Genomic DNA, 20982 nt, shown 5'->3' with positions numbered 1-20982 from the left:
TTTTTTGTCACAAGTTAGCGGAAATTGATTTTAATTGTTTTTTTTCACAAAGTGTCATTTTCCGCTAACTTGTGACAAAAAATAAAATCTTCTATGAACTCACCATACTCCTAACGGAATACGTTTGGGTGTCTTCTTTCTAGAATGGGGTCATTTTTGGGGTTCCTATACTGCCCTGGCATTTTAGGGGCCCTAAACCGTGAGGAGTAGTCTTGAAACAAAAATGACCTGTGAAATCCTAAAGGTACTCATTGGACTTTGGGCCCCTTAGCGCAGTTAGGCTGCAAAAAAGTGCCAATCATGTGGTATCGCCGTACTCGGGAGAAGTAGTATAATGTGTTTTGGGGTGTATTTTTACACATACCCATGCTGGGTGGGAGAAATACCTTTGTAAATGACAATTGTTTGATTTTTTTTTTTACACACAATTGTCCATTTACAGAGAGATTTCTCCCACCCAGCATGGGTATGTGTAAAAATACACCCCAAAACACATTATACTACTTCTCCTGAGTACGGCGATACCACATGTGTGACACTTTTTTGCAGCCTAGGTGCGCTAAGGGGCCCAACTTCCTAATCACAGGTCATTTTGAGGCATTTGTTTTCTAGACTACTCCTCACGGTTTAGGGCCCCTAAAATGCCAGGGCAGTATAGGAACCCCACAAGTGACCCCATTTTGGAAAGAAGACACCCCAAGGTATTCCGTTAGGTGTATGGCGAGTTCATAGAAGATTTTATTTTTTGTCACAAGTTAGTGAAAAATGACACTTTGTGAAAAAAAAAAAAATCTTCTATGAACTCGTCATACACCTAACAGAATACATTGGGGTGTCTTTTCTAAAATGGGGTCAGTTTCTGGGGTTCCTATACCGCCCTGGCATTTTACGGGCCCAAAACCGTGAGTAGTCTGGAAACCAAATGTCTCAAAATGACTGTTCAGGGGTATAAGCATCTGCAAATTTTGATGACAGGTGGTCTATGAGGGGGCGAATTTTGTGGAAACGGTCATATACAGGGTGGCATTTTAGATGACAGGTTGTATTGGACCCGATCTGATGGATAGGAGTGCTGGGGGGGTGACAGGAGGTGATTGATGGGTGTCTCAGGGGGTGGTTAGAGGGGAAAATAGATGCAATCAATGCACTGGGGAGGTGATCGGAAGGGGGTCTGAGGGGGATCTGAGGGTTTGGCTGAGTGATCAGGAGCCCACACGGGGCAAATTAGGGCCTGATCTGATGGGTAGGTGTGCTAGGGGGTGACAGGAGGTGATTGATGGGTGTCTCAAGGTGTGATTAGAAGGGGGAATAGATGCAAACAATGCACTGGCGAGGTGATCAGGGCTGGGGCCTGAGGGCATTCTGAGGGTGTGGGCGGGTGATTGAGTGCCCTAGGGGCAGATAGGGGTCTAATCTGATAGGAAGCAGTGACAGGGGGTGATTGATGGGTAATTAGTGGATGTTTAGGGTAGAGAACAGATATAAACACTGCACTTGGGAGGTGATCTGACGTCGGATCTGCGGGCGAACTATTGGTGTGGGTGGGTGATCAGATTGCCCGCAAGGGGCAGGTTAGGGGCTGATTGATGAGTGGCAGTGACAGGGGGTGATTGATGGGTGGTAGTGCCAGGGGGTGATTGATGGGTGGCAGTAACAGGGGGTGATTGATGGGTGATTGACAGGTGATCAGTGGGTTATTACAGGGAAGAACAGATGTAACTAATGCACTGGCGAATTGATAAGGGGGAGTCTGAGGGCAATCTGAGTGTGTAGGCGGGTGATTGGGTGCCCGCAAGGGGCAGATTAGGGTCTGATCTGATGGGTAACAGTGACAGGTGGTGATAGGGGGTGATTGATGGGTAATTAGTGGGTGTTTAGAGGAGAGAATAGATGTAAACACTGCGTTTGGGTGGTGATCTGATGTCGGATCTGCGGGCGATCTATTGGTGTGGGTGGGTGATCAGATTGCCCGCAAGGGGCAGGTTAGGGGCTGATTGATGGGTGGCAGTGACAGGGGGTGATTGATGGGTGATTGACAGGTGATCAGGGGGGATAGATGCATACAGTACACAGGGGGGGGGGGGGGGGGTGTCTGGGGAGAATCTGAGGGGTGGGGGGGGTGATCAGGAGGGGGCAGTGGGCGGGGGGATAAAAAAAAAATAGCATTGACAGATAGTGACAGGGAGTGATTGATGGGTGATTAGGGGGGTGATTGGGTGCAAACAGGGGTCTGGGGGGTGGGCAGGGGTGGGTCTGAGGGGTGCTGTGGGCGATCTGGGGCAGGGGGGGGAGAAATCAGTGTGCTTGGGTGCGACATAGGGTGGCTGCAGCCTGCCCTGGTGGTCCCTCGGACACTGGGACCACCAGGGCAGGAGGCAGCCTGTATAATACACTTTGTAAACATTACAAAGTGTATTATACACTTTGTATGCGGCGATCGCGGGGTTAACATCCCGCCGGCGCTTCCGTATAGCCGGCGGGATGTTGCGGCGGGCGAGCGGTGACAGGCGCCGGCGGAGGATCGCGTCACGGATGACGCGATCGCTCCGCCCATGCCCTTACAAGGACCGCCGCCTCTGTGGGTGAGCTAGTCCTTAAGGGCTCCACTTCCCGGCCGCCGCTGTGCGTTAGGCGGTCGGGAAGTGGTTAAGAAAAGGTGGGGGGAAAGGCTGCGTGTCCCTAAACACATGCTGCAATTGAATGGTTAATCGCACAGGTATACACCGCCTCTGCTAGACTGAAAAATGCATGCCCTGCATCCAAGACAAGTGCTAACATTTATTAAACTAGGAGGTTAAATTTAATGTTGATAAATCTAAAGCCATGCACCTTGGACACACCAATGGTAGATCACCATATAAAATAAATGGCATACAGCTGGGAACATTAGACTTGGAGAAGGACTTAGGGCGCATTTCCACTTGAGCGGAAACCGCCGCAAATCCGCAGTTTCCCCGCAGGCGGATAGTGCGGTTAAACTCTGCCATAGGGTGCAATGGTAACGCCGGCCGAATCGCTACCGCTAGCGATTCGGCCGGCTTTTCCATCCGAATCGGCACGGGAGGCTGCGGATCCCATAGCCGTGCATGGCACGGCTGATGGGATTCGTGTGCTTTCCCCGCAGACCCAGAAGAGCCGACTCACGTCTCGCAGACGCGCACCGCTCTAGTGGAATCGCGCCCTTAGGAATACTGGTTGATAACAAGTTAGGTAATCCTATACAATGCCAAGCAGTGGTAGCTTAAGCAAATAAAATTCCGGGATACATAAAAAGGGAAACAATATCTCAAGATGCTAGTATACTACTCCCTCAGTATAAATCACTTGTGAGGCCACATCTGGAGTATGGAGTACAGTTTTGGGCACCACACTATAGAAACGACATTGACCTTCTGGAACGGGTACAAAGACGGGCAACTAAATTAATCAGAGGGATAGAAGATCTCACTTACCAAGAAAGGTCGGACAAACTGGGCTTATTTAGCTTGGAAAAAAGGCGACAGAGGTGACCTGATTCAAAAGCTTGGTATATGAGCTTTTTCTCCCTAGGGTTGTACGACGGACAAGGGGACATGATTTTCATGTGGAGGAAAAAAGTTTTCGCCATCTATTTCGAAAGGGGTCGTTCACAGGGAGAGTGGTTGAAATCTGGAACATCTTACCTCAGGAAGTAGTTATGGCAAACGCTATATCTGCATTTAAAGAGGGCTTGGATACTTTCCTTGCATTGAAGGGCATCCATGGCTATAATTTTTAGGTAATTTGCAGAAGAGCTGATCCAGGGATTTATCTGACTGCCATCTGGAGTCGGGAAGGAGTTTTTCCCTTTTAATGCCAATGAGCTCAGGCCTTGTAAGATTTTTTGCCTTCCCCTGCATCAACTGGGATATGTGCAGGTTCAGGATGGTGTTTTATTTATTTTTCTGGTTGGACTTGGACAAATTTTCAACCAAAATATGTATCTATATGTAACTATGTATGGGCCCAATTCCAAACAACATACAATTTGCATTACATTTGCTTGCAAGTCAGAACTTGTCCTTCTAGCTAGGTCACCTCCTCTTACTCACCCATCAAAGACTTCTCATGTGCATCACCTCTTCTTTGGAAGCCTGTCCATCATGCTGCAAGTCTGGAAACCTTCAAACATATTCTCAAAACACACCTGTTCAGACAAGCCTATAATTTGCTAAAGGTAGCATTGGGGGTTAATTGCCTCTTCTACTAACCCTAATGTCATCGACCCTCTCCTCCACCTCGTGTTTCTTAATCTGCTGTAATTTATCATATGTTCAATGTACCAGTATTGGTGATGTCTCAAACCACACATGATCTATATATGTATTTGTATTGCTGGATGTCCTGATTGTACAGAGTTTTGAATGTTTCATGTATCTATGCTCTCCACAATTTGTTTTGTACTATTTACAGCGCTACAGAATATGTTGGTGCCATATACATAAATAATGAATTAGCATCTTATTCACCATTTTTAGAAGCAGGATTTGGACTTTTGAGCTGAAAACATTGACAGTAAATTCTATACTGAAGTGGACCCAAAGTAAAAATACAAGATTTCAGAAACAAAATCGATTTTCTAAATTATAATAAATAGCAGCCTTTTTTCAGCTGCATGATGACAAATATAAAATATTTTACATTTATTGGAGGAACCCCTCCCTTCCTTTCATATTGCTGGGACAGAATCCTGCAGACTGGTGGAGTAGGAGGTGTCTGGCAAAGGAGGAATTGCTAATGGCTGCCACCTGTATAACCCTAGTTATGAAAAGAGAAGAGTGAAAAGCATGCTCTGAAATGCTCATAGGCTTGAAGGAGTGTTTATTTATCTTTGTATGTGTCAGAGTGGTGCAACTAAATATTTTGAATTAAAAAAAATGTTCGGTTTGGGTCCGCTTTAAAGATCACCTTAAGTCAAAAAAAAAAATAAAAAAAAAAAATGAGATGAACTCACCTGGGGCTTCCCTCAGCCCCCTGCAGACGATCGGTGCCCTCGCAGCTCCGCTCCGACGCCTCTGCACCCGCCGGCAAACACTTCCGGTTTTGCCGTCACCGGCCGACAGGCATGGGAACGCGAGTGATTGTTCGCGTTCCCAGCCTGTATATCACCCCCTATGCTGCTATTGCTGCCTTCTGGCCGCAATAGCAGCATAGGGGGCGATATACAGGCTGGGAACGCGAACAATCACTCGCGTTCCCATGCCTGTCGGCCGGTGACGGCAAAACCAGAAGTCGTCGCCGGCGGGTCCAGAGGCATCGGACCGGAGCTGCGAGGGCACCGATCGTCTGCAGGGGGCTGAGGGAAGCCCCAGGTGAGTTCATCTCATTTTTTTTTTTTTGCCTTTAGGTTCACTTTAAGCCTAGTGCTTACCTTCAATTTTGATTGGCCAATCACTGACCAATTTTAATACCTGCATGTAGTAAGAAAGTTTAGCTGTACAATCTGTTTATAGTATTAAAAATCTGTTGACCCTCATACTACTACATGGAGGTGGTAAAATTGGCCAACCAAAATTGAAGGTGTGTACCACGCTTTACTGGTGTGCTGCCACCTCTGTAGGGGAGCTGGATATATTAACAGGGGGCACAATAAGAGGAAGCACTATAATGAGGGGAGGGATTTTGATGGGAACATACAGGGAAGCAATATGAGGGTGGGTACTATAATAGAATGCTCTATGATAATCCAGTGATAATGTGCATTGTCTAATCCAGCTATTTTGTGTTGTCCTCAGCTGGGCTTTGGATGGAGTAATGGAGTAATCATGCAGCTTCTGGACCTCTATGGTACCCGCCTGACAAGCTCTGCCATCACAACTTCATTATCTTTCTTAACTGTATTATTTCCTGTATTAATCACTGCTGTCGGTATACATTTTATGCAATGTCTGCCATAAGCTTTCACTCATTTTTAATCATGCGAGTTTCATGTAATCCTGGCAAGGTTTGAGAAAATACTATTGGTTATCCATTTGTATATTAATTATTTTACGTCTCAGTGGAATTTATTGAATACAGATGCCCATAACTGAAGTTTGTCGAGTGTATCTTAAAACTGTATGAGTGGCAATAGTTTAAGATTTTCCAATAAAAGTCTATGGCGAAGGAGAGGTCTTTGGTGGGCCATCCCAGAGAGACACGGAGGGTGGGATCGGTTAACAAAGCATTAGCAACCAACAGGGCTATGGGCCAAAGAAGTGTGAAATATTTCAATAGTGTGGCCTATCAGAGTGGGGCAGGGTAGGAGGGGGCGCTTGTGAGTTGGACGGGCACACAAACGTACATACAGTCCCAAGCATGGAAATTATAATTATAGATGGACTGCATCATGCTCCCCTAAACACACCAATGTTGATAAAGTAAAAGAAAAATTTGTTTTTGTACTTTGTTTATTCATCAGGGTCCCTGTCGCAAGGGCCCTCACGTGAGTGGATGTTTTAAGTTCATGTATTTTAATAAATGGGAGATCGTAATTGATACTTACAGGTGACTTTTTACGTTTTATTGCCAATTTACGTGAATCTGCTACTTGGAGTGGCTGTGGACTTTGCACGACAGAGAGAGGCTGGCTTCACATATGACAAGAGTGAAAATGTAGCATTTTCAGATGGTGCGTTTGCGATTTTCTATTGCGTTTTTACCACATTTCTGCCATTTAGCGATTTTTTTTTTACGCAGATGCGTTTTTTCATGCATTTTGCTAATGGAAACCGCATGCATTTTGTATGCGTTTTTTTATATGCAAATCACTAGGAAGACAACAGGAAGCAGAAACACATCACAGAGCTTTACTTTTTAATGAAAAACGCATAAAAAAATCATGAAAAACGCAATGCATATGCATTACCATAGACTTTCATTATGTGCATTTTGGCAGCCATCCTGCATACTATGCAACACTACAAGCATCTGCAGAACGCTTACTGTAAATTGCAAGTGCAACGCTGGTACTTCTGCGTCCCAAAGACTAACATTGCTGCATAAAACGCAGCATTTCTGCCATGTGTGCACTCAGCCAGAGGATCAGGCAGTAGAGGAGCTGGCTGCTGGTCCATATAAGGCGTTCTCAGACCATGTAATTAAGGTCTACATCATATCTGGTAAGCGTGTCCACAATTACTTTGGTGTGGTGGTGGGGGAAGTGTAAGGTCAGCGCTGAAGGTTGACAGATTATATGTGAAAAAGGTGTACTGAAGCACTGGACTTTTAGCAGCGACCTGTTCATTTCATTTCATTGGAGTGCAGATATATTAAGGATCTTTGTGCATTTCATGCAATTTATGTGATGGAGACAATCTAAAAAGTAGCATTTTATTGATGGCCAGAAGGCCACAATAGCAGCATAGGGGGCGATATTATGGCTGGGAACGCGAACAATCACTCGCGTTCCCATGCCTGTCGGACGGTGACGGCCAAACCGGAAAGCGGTCGCCGGCGGGGCTGCGAGGGCACCGATCAGCTGCAGGGGGCACTGCAGGTTCTGTTGCATGTGGAGCTATTGCACACCATCACCACCATGCACCATATCCCGAGATATCAGCATTGGACCAAAATTGGTTGCATCCTCGATCGGGTATGCTCTTCGCCAAGTTGAGTGATGTATGAGCACCTTAACAACTGTGCAAGTTGGAAAAGGTGTAATATCTGAACGCTGCATAGCTAGGCCCTCATTGCAGAACTGCAGTAAACATAGAAGTGTTGATATTGTGGCTACTTCCCAGGTGTGCATCTGCATAATGACATCTTTTAACTCATTGCATGTCCACGCTGCTCCATGCTTCCGGCCCCGTAGTGGGTTGGCTGCTGCTGCACACGTCTCGTGATTGTGCTCTCACTGCTGGGAACATAGTTACATAGTTACATAGTTACATAGTTATTTTGGTTGAAAAAAGACATACGTCCATCGAGTTCAACCAGTACAAAGTACAACACCAGCCTGCTCCCTCACATATCCCTGTTGATCCAGAGGAAGGCGAAAAAACCCTTACAAGGCATGGTCCAATTAGCCCCTAAAGGGAAAAATTCCTTCCCGACTCCAGATGGCAATCAGATAAAATCCCTGGATCAACATCATTAGGCATTACCTAGTAATTGTAGCCATGGATGTCTTTCAACGCAAGGAAAGCATCTAAGCCCCCTTTAAATGCAGGTATAGAGTTTGCCATAACGACTTCCTGTGGCAATGCATTCCACATCTTAATCACTCTTACTGTAAAGAACCCTTTCCTAAATAAATGGCTAAAACGTTTTTCCTCCATGCGCAGATCATGTCCTCTAGTCCTTTGAGAAGGCCTAGGGACAAAAAGCTCATCCGCCAAGGTATTATATTGCCCTCTGATGTATTTATACATGTTAATTAGATCCCCTCTAAGGCGTCTTTTCTCTAGACTAAATAAACCCAGTTTATCTAACCTTTCTTGATAAGTGAGACCTTCCATCCCACGCATCAATTTTGTTGCTCGTCTCTGCACCTGCTCTAAAACTGCAATATCTTTTTTGTAATGTGGTGCCCAGAACTGAATTCCATATTCCAGATGTGGCCTTACTAGAGAGTTAAACAGGGGCAATATTATGCTAGCATCTCGAGTTTTTATTTCCCTTTTAATGCATCCCAAAATTTTGTTAGCTTTAGCTGCAGCTGCTTGGCATTGAGTACGATTATTTAACTTGTTGTCAATGAGTACTCCTAAGTCCTTCTCCAAGTTTGATGTCCCCAACTGTATCCCATTTATTTTTTATGGTGCTAGACCATTCGTACGTCCAAAATGCATGACCTTACATTTGTCAACATTGAATTTCATCTGCCATGTATGTGCCCATATAGCCATCCTATCCAGATCCTGTTGCAATATGACACTATCTTCCTGAGAGTTAATGATTCTGCACAATTTTGTATCATCTGCAAAAATAGCAACATTGCTCACTACTGCATCTACTAGGTCATTAATAAATAAATTGAAGAGCACTGGACCCAGAACAGACCCCTGTGGGACCCCACTGCTAACAGTCTCCCATTTTGAGTATGATCCATTGACCACAACTCTTTGTTTTCTGTCCATTAGCCAGTTCCCTATCCATGAACACAGACTCTTCCCCAGTCCTTGCATTCTCAACTTTTGCACCAGACTTTTGTGGGGAACGTTCTGCGCTTGTGCAAAATGCTCCCAGAGATGGGAGCGAGATCGCAAGAAACACACATGCTTGAGTGGCAGCACCAAACGATTGGGGGGGGGGGGGGGGGGTAGCGATGGGTGTCTGCAATCTACTACGAGGCGGGGAGTGCAGACCTGTGTGGCATGGGACACACACACACACACACACACACACACACACACACACACACACACACACACACACACACACACACACACACACTTCAAAGGGCTGGAAGAAGCCCTAGGTAAGTAAATCTGAATACATTATTCTCATCTGACAACTCCTATAAGGCCTCTATAAATTACACATTTTATCATGTTTATCAAACAAACTTCAGTGGTCAGTAACAATTGCTGGGTTTCATTTGTGGAGAGTTAGGCTAGTTTCACACTGGTGAGTATGTGAAGAACTGGAAGCAAAAAGGGCCTTTTTTTAATGTTTTACATACTTTTTCACTAGTGAAAAATTCTGTATTACACTATAAAATATTATAAAATAGAAGCATGTATATATCCTACAATACACAAATGAAATGACAATTCATTAATATGCCACAATGAAACCTTATTTACATTCTGTCAATGCTTAGTAGTCTGGCGCGCCTTCTTGATACCTTCTGATATAATTCTGTTTGTCATGCCGAACCATAATCATTCACTAACCGCCTAACCTAAACTCAGTGCAGAGGCAATAAAACCGTAGTGCAGTGCAATAATCAGTTGGTTGTTAGCAAGAGTAGATCATTTGAGTGGTGGTATTCGGCTATTATACAACTGAGTGCTGGGCAACTGTTATGCTCCAGTTAGCCGAGTGAAGTGCAGCCAACAGCTATGCCCAGTTAGCACATAGCCGAGTGCACTGCAGTTAGCCGAGTGCAGTGCAGCCAACAGCTACGCTCCAGTTAGTACAGTACTGAGCAAACAATGTCCTACATGCGCTGTCAATCCAGCCCGCCGCTGGGCAACACTATTCCTCTCCTCCCTCCCTGCAAAGTTGTGAACGGGCGATAGGAAGAGGGTTAACTCACGTAATTGCCGCTTCCAGCGTTGGGTCTCCATGGCCACAGCAGCGTCACGTGACACACAGTCAGGATGCGCTAGCATGTAACGCCATGGAGACTACGCTGGAAGTGGTGATTAGGCTAGTTAAACCTCTTATTGCCCACTCGCAACTCTACAGGGAGGGAAGGAAAAAAACAAAACAAAAAAAAACGACAAAACAATGTGGCCCGATCTGCTTAAACTTTGCCCAGGCCTTAGTAAGTACAAAACCGAGTGCACTTTTGCCAACAGCTCCACTCATTCTACATCTGCCACCACTGGTGTGATGCAGCAGCAACAAAAAAAATAAATGCCATACGCTAAAATGATTTTATAATACCTAGCAAAGAAAAAGTGTTATGCACAGGAGATACCAGGATGTCCTGACATTTAATGACTGGATATCCTTTGTGCCCAAATAGGGGCATCTGTGCCAGTATCCTCTATAATAAAACCCTACTGTCTCTGCATCCCATGTCCCTGTGTGTCCCACATGCGCTCTGCACATGTGTAGGGACGCAGAGACATTGAGGGAGAGTGACGCTCGGCGAGCGATGACGGTGCAAAGGGGCGGACGTGCCAGCGGGCGCGGCAGAAATGTGCGGGTGCATGCGCAGTGACAGACCTAGCTAGTTTTTAAACGGGCTTAGGTCCACTAGTTTTATATAGTATTCTTTTGTTCAAGCTAAAGTTTATATATATCAAGGGAAGACAATATGTATTTATTTATGAACTTTATTATCAAATACAAATAGTTTAAAATAAGCCAAGTTTTTCATATGTCATTTCATGTGTAAAGGCAATATTTCATCCAGGAAGAACAGCAAGTCTTTATTTACTGTAACAATCCAACCTTTTTTTTTTTTAATTGTCTGACATCATCCCAGACCTGAACAAACACAGGCGCAGAATTCACCATTGTGATGTTCATACTGGGCAACTGTAAAGACAGACATTTTCATTCTCAAGTTCTCTTTTCATTCTGGTTCTTCTTGAAAATGTGTTCCCTGTAAAACCGCAGCTCCTTGATGCTCTCTTGGATATCATCCAAGGCTCTGAAAAGTGACCAATATTTATAAATCATGAACAGCCAGCAAATGCATATCAAGCTGCATGAGCAGAGCAAAAATGCAGATAGTCACCTATAATTACCTCCCCTCCCCCCCAAACATTTTATTCATATATTTTGTAAATGTCTCACCTGAACCCTAATTTACATTCTTAAATGTATTTAGAGATGCCGGCATCTTTACTGCTGGTAAGGTGCATCCCTGTTTTTTTTTTTTTTTTTTAATCTGCTTTGTGCGTTGAGCAATTACATCACCCAGAATACTAAGTGTCATGATAGCCTAGGCTATCATCACTGACGGCTCACCCTGCTGCCACTCAAATTCCTGTGGCATTCATTACTATACCCCCTCAGAGTCGTAGCAACTCGGAGGGAGAAGTAATTCCGGGTCCAGTTATCGCCGCATTACACTGCTGCGCGGCCACAGACATGCAGAACACTCCAGACCATGTGACCGTGATTGACAGGAGCGTTCGCACAGGCACAGTAGAGGCCGACCTGGCGAGGTGGGTTTCTGAAACTGAGGGGATCCTGGGACACCTAAACTGCTGCGAGGGACATAGCTGCTGTCAGGAGCTGGAGGAAGCCCCGGGTAAGTAGAGCGTTTTTTTGCTGCTCGGATGCTTCCTTTAATGGATGTAACAGATATGATGACAATCCTAATTAGGGTTGCCGCGATTTACCGGTATCGCGGTATACCATGGTTTTACAATGCACGGTAATCACGGTAAGCACTTTTAGGAAATACCGGTTTAGGCTGCATTTCCGTTTCCCCCGCCACCGCTCCAGCATTGTCCTGCTCTCCGTCTCCCTCCGTTAGGAAGGCAAGCTCCCAAAGCTAGTTCCTGATTGCGGGAGGCTTGCCGACATGAGTGCAGGAGCTGGGTGGTGATACGCGTCCTGTGATGACGCGGGCGGCCACGGCTGGAGAGCACACAGAGATCTTTCCTTCCCCTGCCCGCCCGCAATGTTTCCGCTTGTGGTTTTTTATTGTGGACTGTACCACAAAGGCAGAGGGGGAGTCACCAGGTCATTCCTACCTAAATAAATACGGGAAATGAGAAAAAGCAACAGCCCGTTCTCCCTCCTGCTAGATGTATGCAGCCCCCTGCCTCCCCCGACTGCAGAGCTGACAAACACTGATACAGATCAGTGTTCAAAGGAATGTCCAGCTCTCCTCCCCCATGAAAATGAGTATGCCGCCCGCCCGGGAGAAGGAGCGAGAGACACACTGCACGTGGACAAGCTGAAGCTTATGACACAAGATAAGCAATGTTGCTGTGTGAGAGGTGCTGTGTTTGAATGCAGCCAGTGTGTAATGTATGGCATGTGTGTGATGCCTGAGCTATGTCTGCCTGATGGATGAATGTCTGCCTGATGGATGAATGTCTGCCTGATGTATATGTTTGTGATGGTGTGTGTGTGGGTGGGTGTGTGTGTACAGTGTGTGAGTGTGTGTGTGCGTCTGCCTGATGTACGTGTGTTTGTGTGATGTCATGTCCTCATGCCCACCGCTCTCCCCTGTTCTACTCTGTCCCCCTACTTTTAAAAGAAATCGTCCGCAGTGGCTTAGCACAGGACTTCACCTAATTCATGTCCGCTCCACCCATTTGCATTTTATTTTTCAGCTCTGGTATCCTTTAAAGGAAACCAGAGACGCAGCATGGTGAAAGTTTTATAGGTAACTGCGGCTTCCTCCAGCCCGATCATGCGCACAAATCCCTCCCACGCCGCCATCCTCAGCCTTTTCTATCGCTGTTACTGAGTCCCGTAACTTTGGCCAGTCGCTGCCAGTTTTACGCATGCGCAGTGCGCTCCCTCTGTCAGAAAATATTATTACTATGCCTACGTAGTATTATTCTCCGCTGCAGAGAACGCACTGCGCATGCTCAGACTGGCCGCAACTGGCTCAAGTTACCGGACTCAATACCAGCGATAGAAAAGGCTGAGGATGGCGGCGTGGGAGGGATCCGTGCACATGATGAGGCTGGAGGAAGCCGCAGGTATATATAAAACTTTCACAATGCTTCATCTCTGGTACACTAAGGTGTATAGTAAAGTTTACCACCAGCATTTTTAAAGTGGACCTGAACTCAAAACGTCCTCTCTGCTCAAAAAGATATGCAACAGCAATTTCTTTCTTTGTTACAGCTGATACAAATCCTAAAATAAATCTGCACAGTTTCTACTTCCTGATTCATGGAAGCCGACATATTAACCTTCTGTGCTTTCAAATGGCCTTATTATCTGCCCTCTCTGCCATAGGCAGTCATGTGACACGGGGAGAATGAGATTTACTTTTGGTACTGTTTGGGATTGTTGTTTTTTTTGACATTTTTATAGGTAGATTGGAATGAGAATAATTGCGTAATACCGTATACCGTAATACCGTGGTATTTTTTTTGACGGTTATCATACCGTGAATTTTCATACCGTTGCAACCCTAATCCTAATACATCATATTCAAGGTGTGTATTTAGCCCCAAGGGGCTGGGCATATCTCTGGAGCTTTCACTTCACTTGCAGCCTGTGAGCGCTGCCCATTGCTTGCTGTCTTCTGAACAAATGTGTATACCATTTATGGCTAGCTGCACCAGGTAAGGATTATGATTTTAAATTTTAGACTAGCTAGGGTTCACTGTTGGATATGTTTCACTGTTGAATATGTTTCACTGTTACATTAGTTTGAGGTTTTAACCTTTTTTTCTTCTTTTTTTTTTGGACAATTTTCATTGTTTGAACATGCTTCACTTTTTTATATGTTTCACTGCTAGATTAGTGGTTAGTTTCTCTCCTATGGGGCACATCACCGCCGTTGGAGAGTCTATTAGGGATAATTTGTGCACAACTTATGCTAAAGCTAACGCCCCCCTTTACTGTACCTGTTTTGAATGCAAGGTGTGTAACCTGCCCGTTATTTGAGCTCTGCATACCTGTGCAGGTAGTCAATTCAGGTGCAGCGTCTGTTTGGAAGCGCTGCCATTGCCTTCTGCTGTACAATCCTAATACATGCCTCTGTTGTTGAACTAAGTTTTCATATAGAAATAAAGCTATATTTAAAACAAACAAAAAAATAACAGAATTAGCAAGAGACATACCTATGTGAAGATGCTTTCTTTGGTGCAAGTTCATATTCTACTGGATACCAACGCCTGCAAGAAGTGCATAAACTGGTGTTTACAAAACAGATCTCACAATGGAAAGTTACAAAGAGGGGTTAAATATAAAACCTTGAGCAATGTGACCGTTAGGTCCCTCCCCCATTTGCAACGCAGGTGGCCGTAGCGTTGCTCTCCAATACAGTGCAGATCCCACTAATTTATAATGAATCCGATCATATTAAAGAGAACCCGAGGTGTGTTTAAAGAATGTTATCTGCATACAGAGGCTGGATCTGCCTATACAGCCCAGCCTCTGTTGCTATCCCAAATCCCCCTAAGGTCCCCCTGCACTCTGCAATCCCCCATAAATCACAGCCGTGCTGTGAGGCTTTGTTTACATCTGTAGAGTCAGCAGACTGACACTATAGAGATAAACACAGCCAGCTCTGACAAGCTGTTTGTCAGCAGCGTGGCTGTGATTTATGAGGGATTGCAGAGTGCAGGGGGACCTTAGGGGGGTTTGGGATAGCAACAGAGGCTGGGCTGTATAGGCAGATCCAGCCTCTGTATGCAGATAACATTTTTCAAACCCACCTCGGGTTCTCTTTAAGTATTTGCTCATAATTGCATGCAACCATGCATTGCTATGCAGAATCGCAGCGCATGTCACACTGCAATGGATCAGCAGGTTCCAATGAAAATTGACAGTATTCAAGTCGTAGCGCTAAAAGAGTGTTTTAATTTCTAATAGGCTGCAAAAGTATACAAGTGGTTAACTCTCATCCCCACCTTGATAAAAATGCAATAAAACAGATACCTGCGCCTTCAATAGTAAAATACTATGATCATTTAATAAAGTCATTGCACAGTACAGTAAAACATGCAATGAAATAAAATAAATGAGCTCCAAGCACACACACATACAAATCTCATTACCACTCAGAGTCCATAGCAGCTTCCTGCTCGATCTCCTACTGTGGCAATCTGTCTATCAATAGTGCACTATTGTCAAACTAATTCTATTTAATCCCTTTGGGCACTCATATGATCTCTATTGAGATAGGTACACAGCAGCAAATGGTTCTAAAAGCACTTTTAAAATCCGCAGCAGCGGAAAAAGTTTCATATGGCAACAAATTCCAAAAAGCACTTGAACTCCGCAGCAGCGGACTAACTTCAAAGGCGGCAGTTTCCTTAATTAGACGTGCGTTCCATCCTCCGCAACGCCAAAACAGTTTTTTCATCAGGTATAAAAAGATATGTCACTCACGAAACTCCTAGAGTGCGGAGGGAGGCAGTAGTGTTCAAAGTTCGTGTGGTCTTCAATGGCAATAAGTCCCGGCCGGCGACTTTCCAAGGGATGTTTCAACTGGTTACCGTATAGACCCCAAGCGTATACATGAATCCCGGTGCTGTCTACCGGAAATTCGGGTGACGTCACCACAAGTTTGCAGCCAATCCGCTTACGCGTTTCGGTAGGTCCGCCTACCTTCTTCAGAGCTCAGGTGCTGTGTACCTATCTCAATAGAGATCATATGAGTGCCCAAAGGGATTCATTAGAATTAGTTTGACAATAGTGCACTATTGATAGACAGATTGATTGCCACAGTAGGAGATCGAGCAGGAAGCTGCGATGGACTCTGAGTGGTAATGAGATTTGTATGCGTGTGTTTGGAGTCATTTATTTTATTTCATTGCATGTTTTACTGTGCTGTGCAATGGCTTTATTAAATGATCATAGTATTTTACTATTGAAGGTGCAGGTATCTGTTTTATTGCAGGTTCCAATGAAGTAAGTAGACGCAATAATCACACACACGGATGCGTTCCCCCATATAGCATATGGGGGAACGCATCTGCCCCTGGCTACAGCTGGACCACCAGCTCCCACTGTGGTCTGGAACAAGTGGGAACACAGCCTCAGCTGTAAAATAAGCAGTGAATTAATGTGTAGTGAAAAAAAAAAAAAAGGGGGGGGGGGGGTGTAGTGGGGAGGCTGACAGAAGTGGTGTCACTTTAAGCATCACAGAAAAAAGAAAGTGAAGATGAAAAACCGCAGAAATATTCTTTTTTCATATCTCATTTCTCTTAAATCTGACAGTAAACCTCTAAAATCAACAGGATAGGTAAGCTAAATAGTTTAAGGATTTATTTTTTTTTCCGCTAATGTGGAGCTCAATTTAAAGAGAATCTGTACTCTAATATTCTTACAATAAAAAGCATACCATTCTATTCATTATTTTCTCCTGTGCCCCTCTGTGCTGTTTCTGCCACTCTCTGCTGCAATCCTGGCTTGTAATTAACAGTTTTAGGCAGTGTTTACAAGCAAACTAACCAGCTTCTAATAGGCTCAGCTAAGCATAGTGTGTGAGTCATTTACAGTATGCAGGGGGCCTGCAGAGGGTGTGTATCGCTTCTACCAATCACAAGCAGCCCTGCACATTCCACACAATCAATCCTTAGCCCGACAAACAGGACAGAGAAAAGATACATTGATTTATTACAGAGACAGTGCAGTTAGGAAAGACTGCAGTAAGCCAGAGCAGATTAGAACAGGCATAGGAACTTATAGGATAGAAGAACTAAAACTGAAAAATTTGTTACAGAGTCTCTTTAAAGGGATACTGTAAGGGTGGGTGGGTCGGGGGAAAAAACTAGTTGAACTTACCCGGGGGCTTCTAACGGTCCCCCACAGACATCCTGTGCCCGTGCAGCCACTCACCAATGCTCCGGCCCCGCCTCTGGTTCACTTCTGGAATTTCAGATTTTAAAGACTGAAAACCACTGTGCCTGCATTGCCGTGTCCTCGATCCCGCTGATTTCACCAGAAGTGTACTGCGCATACACAGACTATACTGGGCCTGCGCAGTATGCTCCTGGTGACATCAGCGGGATCGAGGACACGGCAACGCAGGCGCAGTGGTTTTCAGACTTTAAAATCTGAAATTCCAGAAGTGAACCGGAGGCGGGGCCGGAACATCGGTAAGTGGCTGCGTGGGCACAGGATGTCTGCGGGGAACCATTAGAAGCCCCGGGTAAGTTCAACTAATTTTCCTCCCAAACCCCCCTACAGTGTCCCTTTAAATATCAGAGTAGCTGGTTATTTCAAAGTTAGTGTTATATAGTCTATGACATATTAAATCAAAAACATTACCCGAATTGTGAAAGTGACAATTTGTTTTAATTCCTGGGTATTGTGGCATGGTTTGTGCTTCTTACCTGCATAATTCTTTTATGGTGCTTACATCAACAATCCTATAGTGCAGATGTCGCATGAATTGAGGCATATATTTGTTCAGAAACACTTTATCCACATGCACAGAATTCCCTGATGAAAAAACAAACAAACTATTATTTTCATATAAACATACCACAACATCACTGTAAAGCCCACTTCACCTTACAAAGCTCCCTCATACCCAGGGCCGGCGCTACCATTAAGGCAAAGGAGGCAGCTGCCCCAGGGCCCCAGAGCTTGTAGGGGCCCCCAGTGGCTACAAGAGGAAAAAAAAAATTTTCAAATCGGCCTTATACTTTGAGAAAATCGATTTTAAAGTTTCAAAGGAAAAAAAAAAAAACACATTTAAAAACCTGCCGACTTTAATGGTTAATAGCAAATCCACCTTAAATGCCAGAAACCCTACATTTGCAGGATATGTTAAGGAGATCATTAGAAATAAGAGGAAAAAACATTTTTTCAAAAAGACCTTATAGTTTTTTAAACTATATAGTTTTAAAGTTTAGAAGGAAAAAAGTATAGTTTTAAATGCGGTAAATGTCACTTTTAGTAGCAAACCTAACGGTAGTGTAATTTTACATGCATCAAACGAAAGCGCGATAAATTTCCTGACGGGGTTTCCAGGGGGTCTATACGCAGCCGCAGCGCTTTGGCCAGGGATCGCTATACAGCTGCAATATGGCTGTATGAAGATCCCTGGCATTTTTTCCTATTTTCCCAATTTTTTTTTATGTTCAGAGTTTGGGAATTTTTTTTTTTTTAATTATGTGGGGTCCCCCCTCCAGAAACTTTTTAACCACTTGTCCCCCATGCAGGCTGGGATAGCCAGAATGTGGAGCTCTGACCGATTGGGACTTCACACCCTGACTATACCAGCTGCAAAAAAGGTCCCCTAATGCCGATTTTTGTTCCGGGGTATATGTTGGGGGGCCCCCCAGGTTTATTTTGCCCTGGGGCCCCATTGTTGCTTAAACCGGCCCTGCTCATACCCCTCTATCTTCAGTGTCACAAAGGAAAATTACTAGTTTCACTGTATTCATCCTGCGATTTTATTAGTGTTGGCGTTGCTTGTTTGTACTGCCCAAATTCAGTTGACTAGATATTACGGTATTTCCATGATTAAATAAAAAAATGGAATACTTACCAGCTAGAGGGCAAACACCCGGGGGCGTGTTTTGTCTGATGAAAGAAAGAAATTCATACTCTGCTTGTGGCAGGGATACTTTACTATTCCGTACAGCTTCAGTTAGGCCAGACTGCAAAGGATAATTTATAAACATTAAACAGTGAATAATTCTAAAAGTACAAACATCAAGTCAAAGTGGAAGTCTGGCCAAAAATAACTGGTTTTAAGTTTTGATGGGATGGGGAAGGCTTAGATATTGGTTGGATTTTTGCCTAAAATATAAAGTTTTTGTCTTAACATCTAACCGCAACTTGAAAAGTAAATCTCTGCAAAAGGGCTCCGTAAACACTGAAAAAAATAAATCACAACTGCAAACGTGCGATTGTGATTTGCATCTATGTACAAAATGCACATTCCCAAGCGACTGTAATGCGATTGCGTGGAACTTCACAGCACAATTGCACTGAAAGAATTTTAAAATGGATGAACAAAAAAACAAAAAAACAAAAAAAAAAAACGACTTCTTCCCAGTGTTGAAAATAAATCACAAATGGTCCTGTTCTATGCAGCCAATTATTCATGAAGGAAAAGGTAACTTTCTAAGCAGTCCATACTCCAAAGAGAGTGCTTTTACAAAGTTTATCACTGGCTGCAAATTTAAAAATGTGTTACCAATGAAAAAAAAGGTCTAACATAATTAACACTGGACACAGTATCCCAAAGCAGGGATATTATGAACGCCACGGGGCTGCCAAGATTTGGTGGCAAAGATTTGGGCGCTGCCATAGGCTGTATTGTGTAATATAGCTAAAGTGGTGCTCAGTGAGTAATTTGGGCGCCGGCAAAAGACGGAGCTCAAATTGGGAAAAACAACAATTTTAATTTGGCTGCCAATCTTACCCCACTGATCAACTGCTTCAGAGGGGAAATAAAAGTATTTAACATCCTCAGGAAATTTGCCACAGCAGGGTGAGCCTTTTTTGGCTTTTTACTTTTTGGCCACTAGATGACCCCACACTATCCTGTGTACTGTGCACAGGCCGTAATCATATGCTTGTAAATACAAGGCTACATGTATCTACACCCTTGGTTGTTAAAGGGGAACTGAAGAGAGAGGTATATGGAGGCTGCCATGTTTATTTCCTTTTAAGCAATACCAGTTACCTGACATCCTCTGCCTCTAATACTATTAGCCATAGCCCCTGAACAAGCATGCAGCAGATCAGGTGTTTTAGACTTTAAAGTCAGAGCTGACAAGACTAGCTGCATGCTTGTTTCTGGTGTTATTCAGATAGTACTGCAGAGAAATAGACCAGCAGGGCTGCCAGGCAACTGGTATTGATTAAAAGAAAATAAATATGGCAGCCTCCGTATACCTCTTACTTCAGTTCCCCTTTAAGTAAAGGCTAGAGGAGCGTACTGTAGATACACTATGGGGCGGTGTGGAACTGGTTATTGATTATTGCCGGTTATGGTTGCCTTTTGTTTATGGTAATGTGCTGTGGCACTTAGAGGTTTCTTGTAGATGTTTGCAGCCTTCCCATCTGTATGAAGATGAAATTGTATTTTATTAAACAAAAAACACAGAAATGACAAATCAAAGCCTAGGAGAAACGGCCCATTTTGCATGAAATTACGTTTTATATGCAATCAGATTTTAATGTCCAAAAATGTTGGGCTACTTGATTAAGATCACATTTAAATGTGTAATTATACTGGCATGCATGCAATGAAGGCGAAGGGTGAGCCTTTTTTTTGCCACAGCACATTATCATAAACAAAAGGCAACCATAACCAGCAATAATCAATAACCAGTTCCATACCGCCCCATAGTGTATCTACTGTACGCTCCTCTAGCCACTTCGGGACCACAGTCTTTTCGCCCCTTAAGGACCAGAGCCTTTTTCTCCATTCAGACCACTGCAGCTTTCACGGTTTATTGCTCGGTCATAAAACCTACCACCTAAATGAATTTTACCTCCTTTTCTTGTCACTAATACAGCTTTCTTTTGATGCTATTTGATTGCTGCTGCGAGTTTTACTTTTTATTATATTCATCAAAAAAGACATGAATTTTGTCAAAAAAATGACTTTTTTAACTTTCTGTGCTGACATTTTTCAAATAAAGTAAAATTTCCTATACATTTGAGCGCGAAAGTTATTCTGCTACATGTCTTTGATAAAAAAAAAAACATTCAGTGTATATTTATTGGATTGGGTAAAAGTTATAGCGT

General features: G+C 44.0%; 2 protein-coding genes across 3 annotated transcripts in view; one reads left to right on the top strand and one right to left on the bottom strand.

Annotated features, from left to right (window-relative positions):
- Positions 1 to 6501, top strand: part of TREH (trehalase) — a 47424-nt gene extending 40923 nt beyond the window's left edge. For both annotated transcript variants that reach the window (XM_068240837.1, XM_068240836.1), the window contains exon 15: positions 5754 to 6501. In XM_068240837.1, the coding sequence (XP_068096938.1) occupies positions 5754 to 5915 (162 nt within the window). In that variant the 3' untranslated portion in view covers positions 5916 to 6501. The remainder of the gene's footprint in view (positions 1 to 5753) is intronic.
- A 4430-nt stretch (positions 6502 to 10931) lies between these two features.
- REXO2 (RNA exonuclease 2) overlaps positions 10932 to 20982 on the bottom strand; it is a 38910-nt gene continuing 28859 nt past the window's right edge. Inside the window, exons 4-7 of the mRNA XM_068240842.1 lie at positions 18767 to 18878; positions 17604 to 17712; positions 14382 to 14435; positions 10932 to 11269 (exon numbers count right to left, since the gene is read on the bottom strand). Of these exons, the coding sequence (XP_068096943.1) occupies positions 11179 to 11269; positions 14382 to 14435; positions 17604 to 17712; positions 18767 to 18878 (366 nt within the window). The 3' untranslated portion in view covers positions 10932 to 11178. The remainder of the gene's footprint in view (positions 11270 to 14381; positions 14436 to 17603; positions 17713 to 18766; positions 18879 to 20982) is intronic.

Source organism: Hyperolius riggenbachi, chromosome 6 (genome assembly GCF_040937935.1).
Source record: "Hyperolius riggenbachi isolate aHypRig1 chromosome 6, aHypRig1.pri, whole genome shotgun sequence".
Lineage (NCBI taxonomy): Eukaryota > Metazoa > Chordata > Amphibia > Anura > Hyperoliidae > Hyperolius > Hyperolius riggenbachi.
Note: the sequence above shows the minus strand (reverse complement) of the source record. Positions and strands in the feature narration are given on the sequence as shown.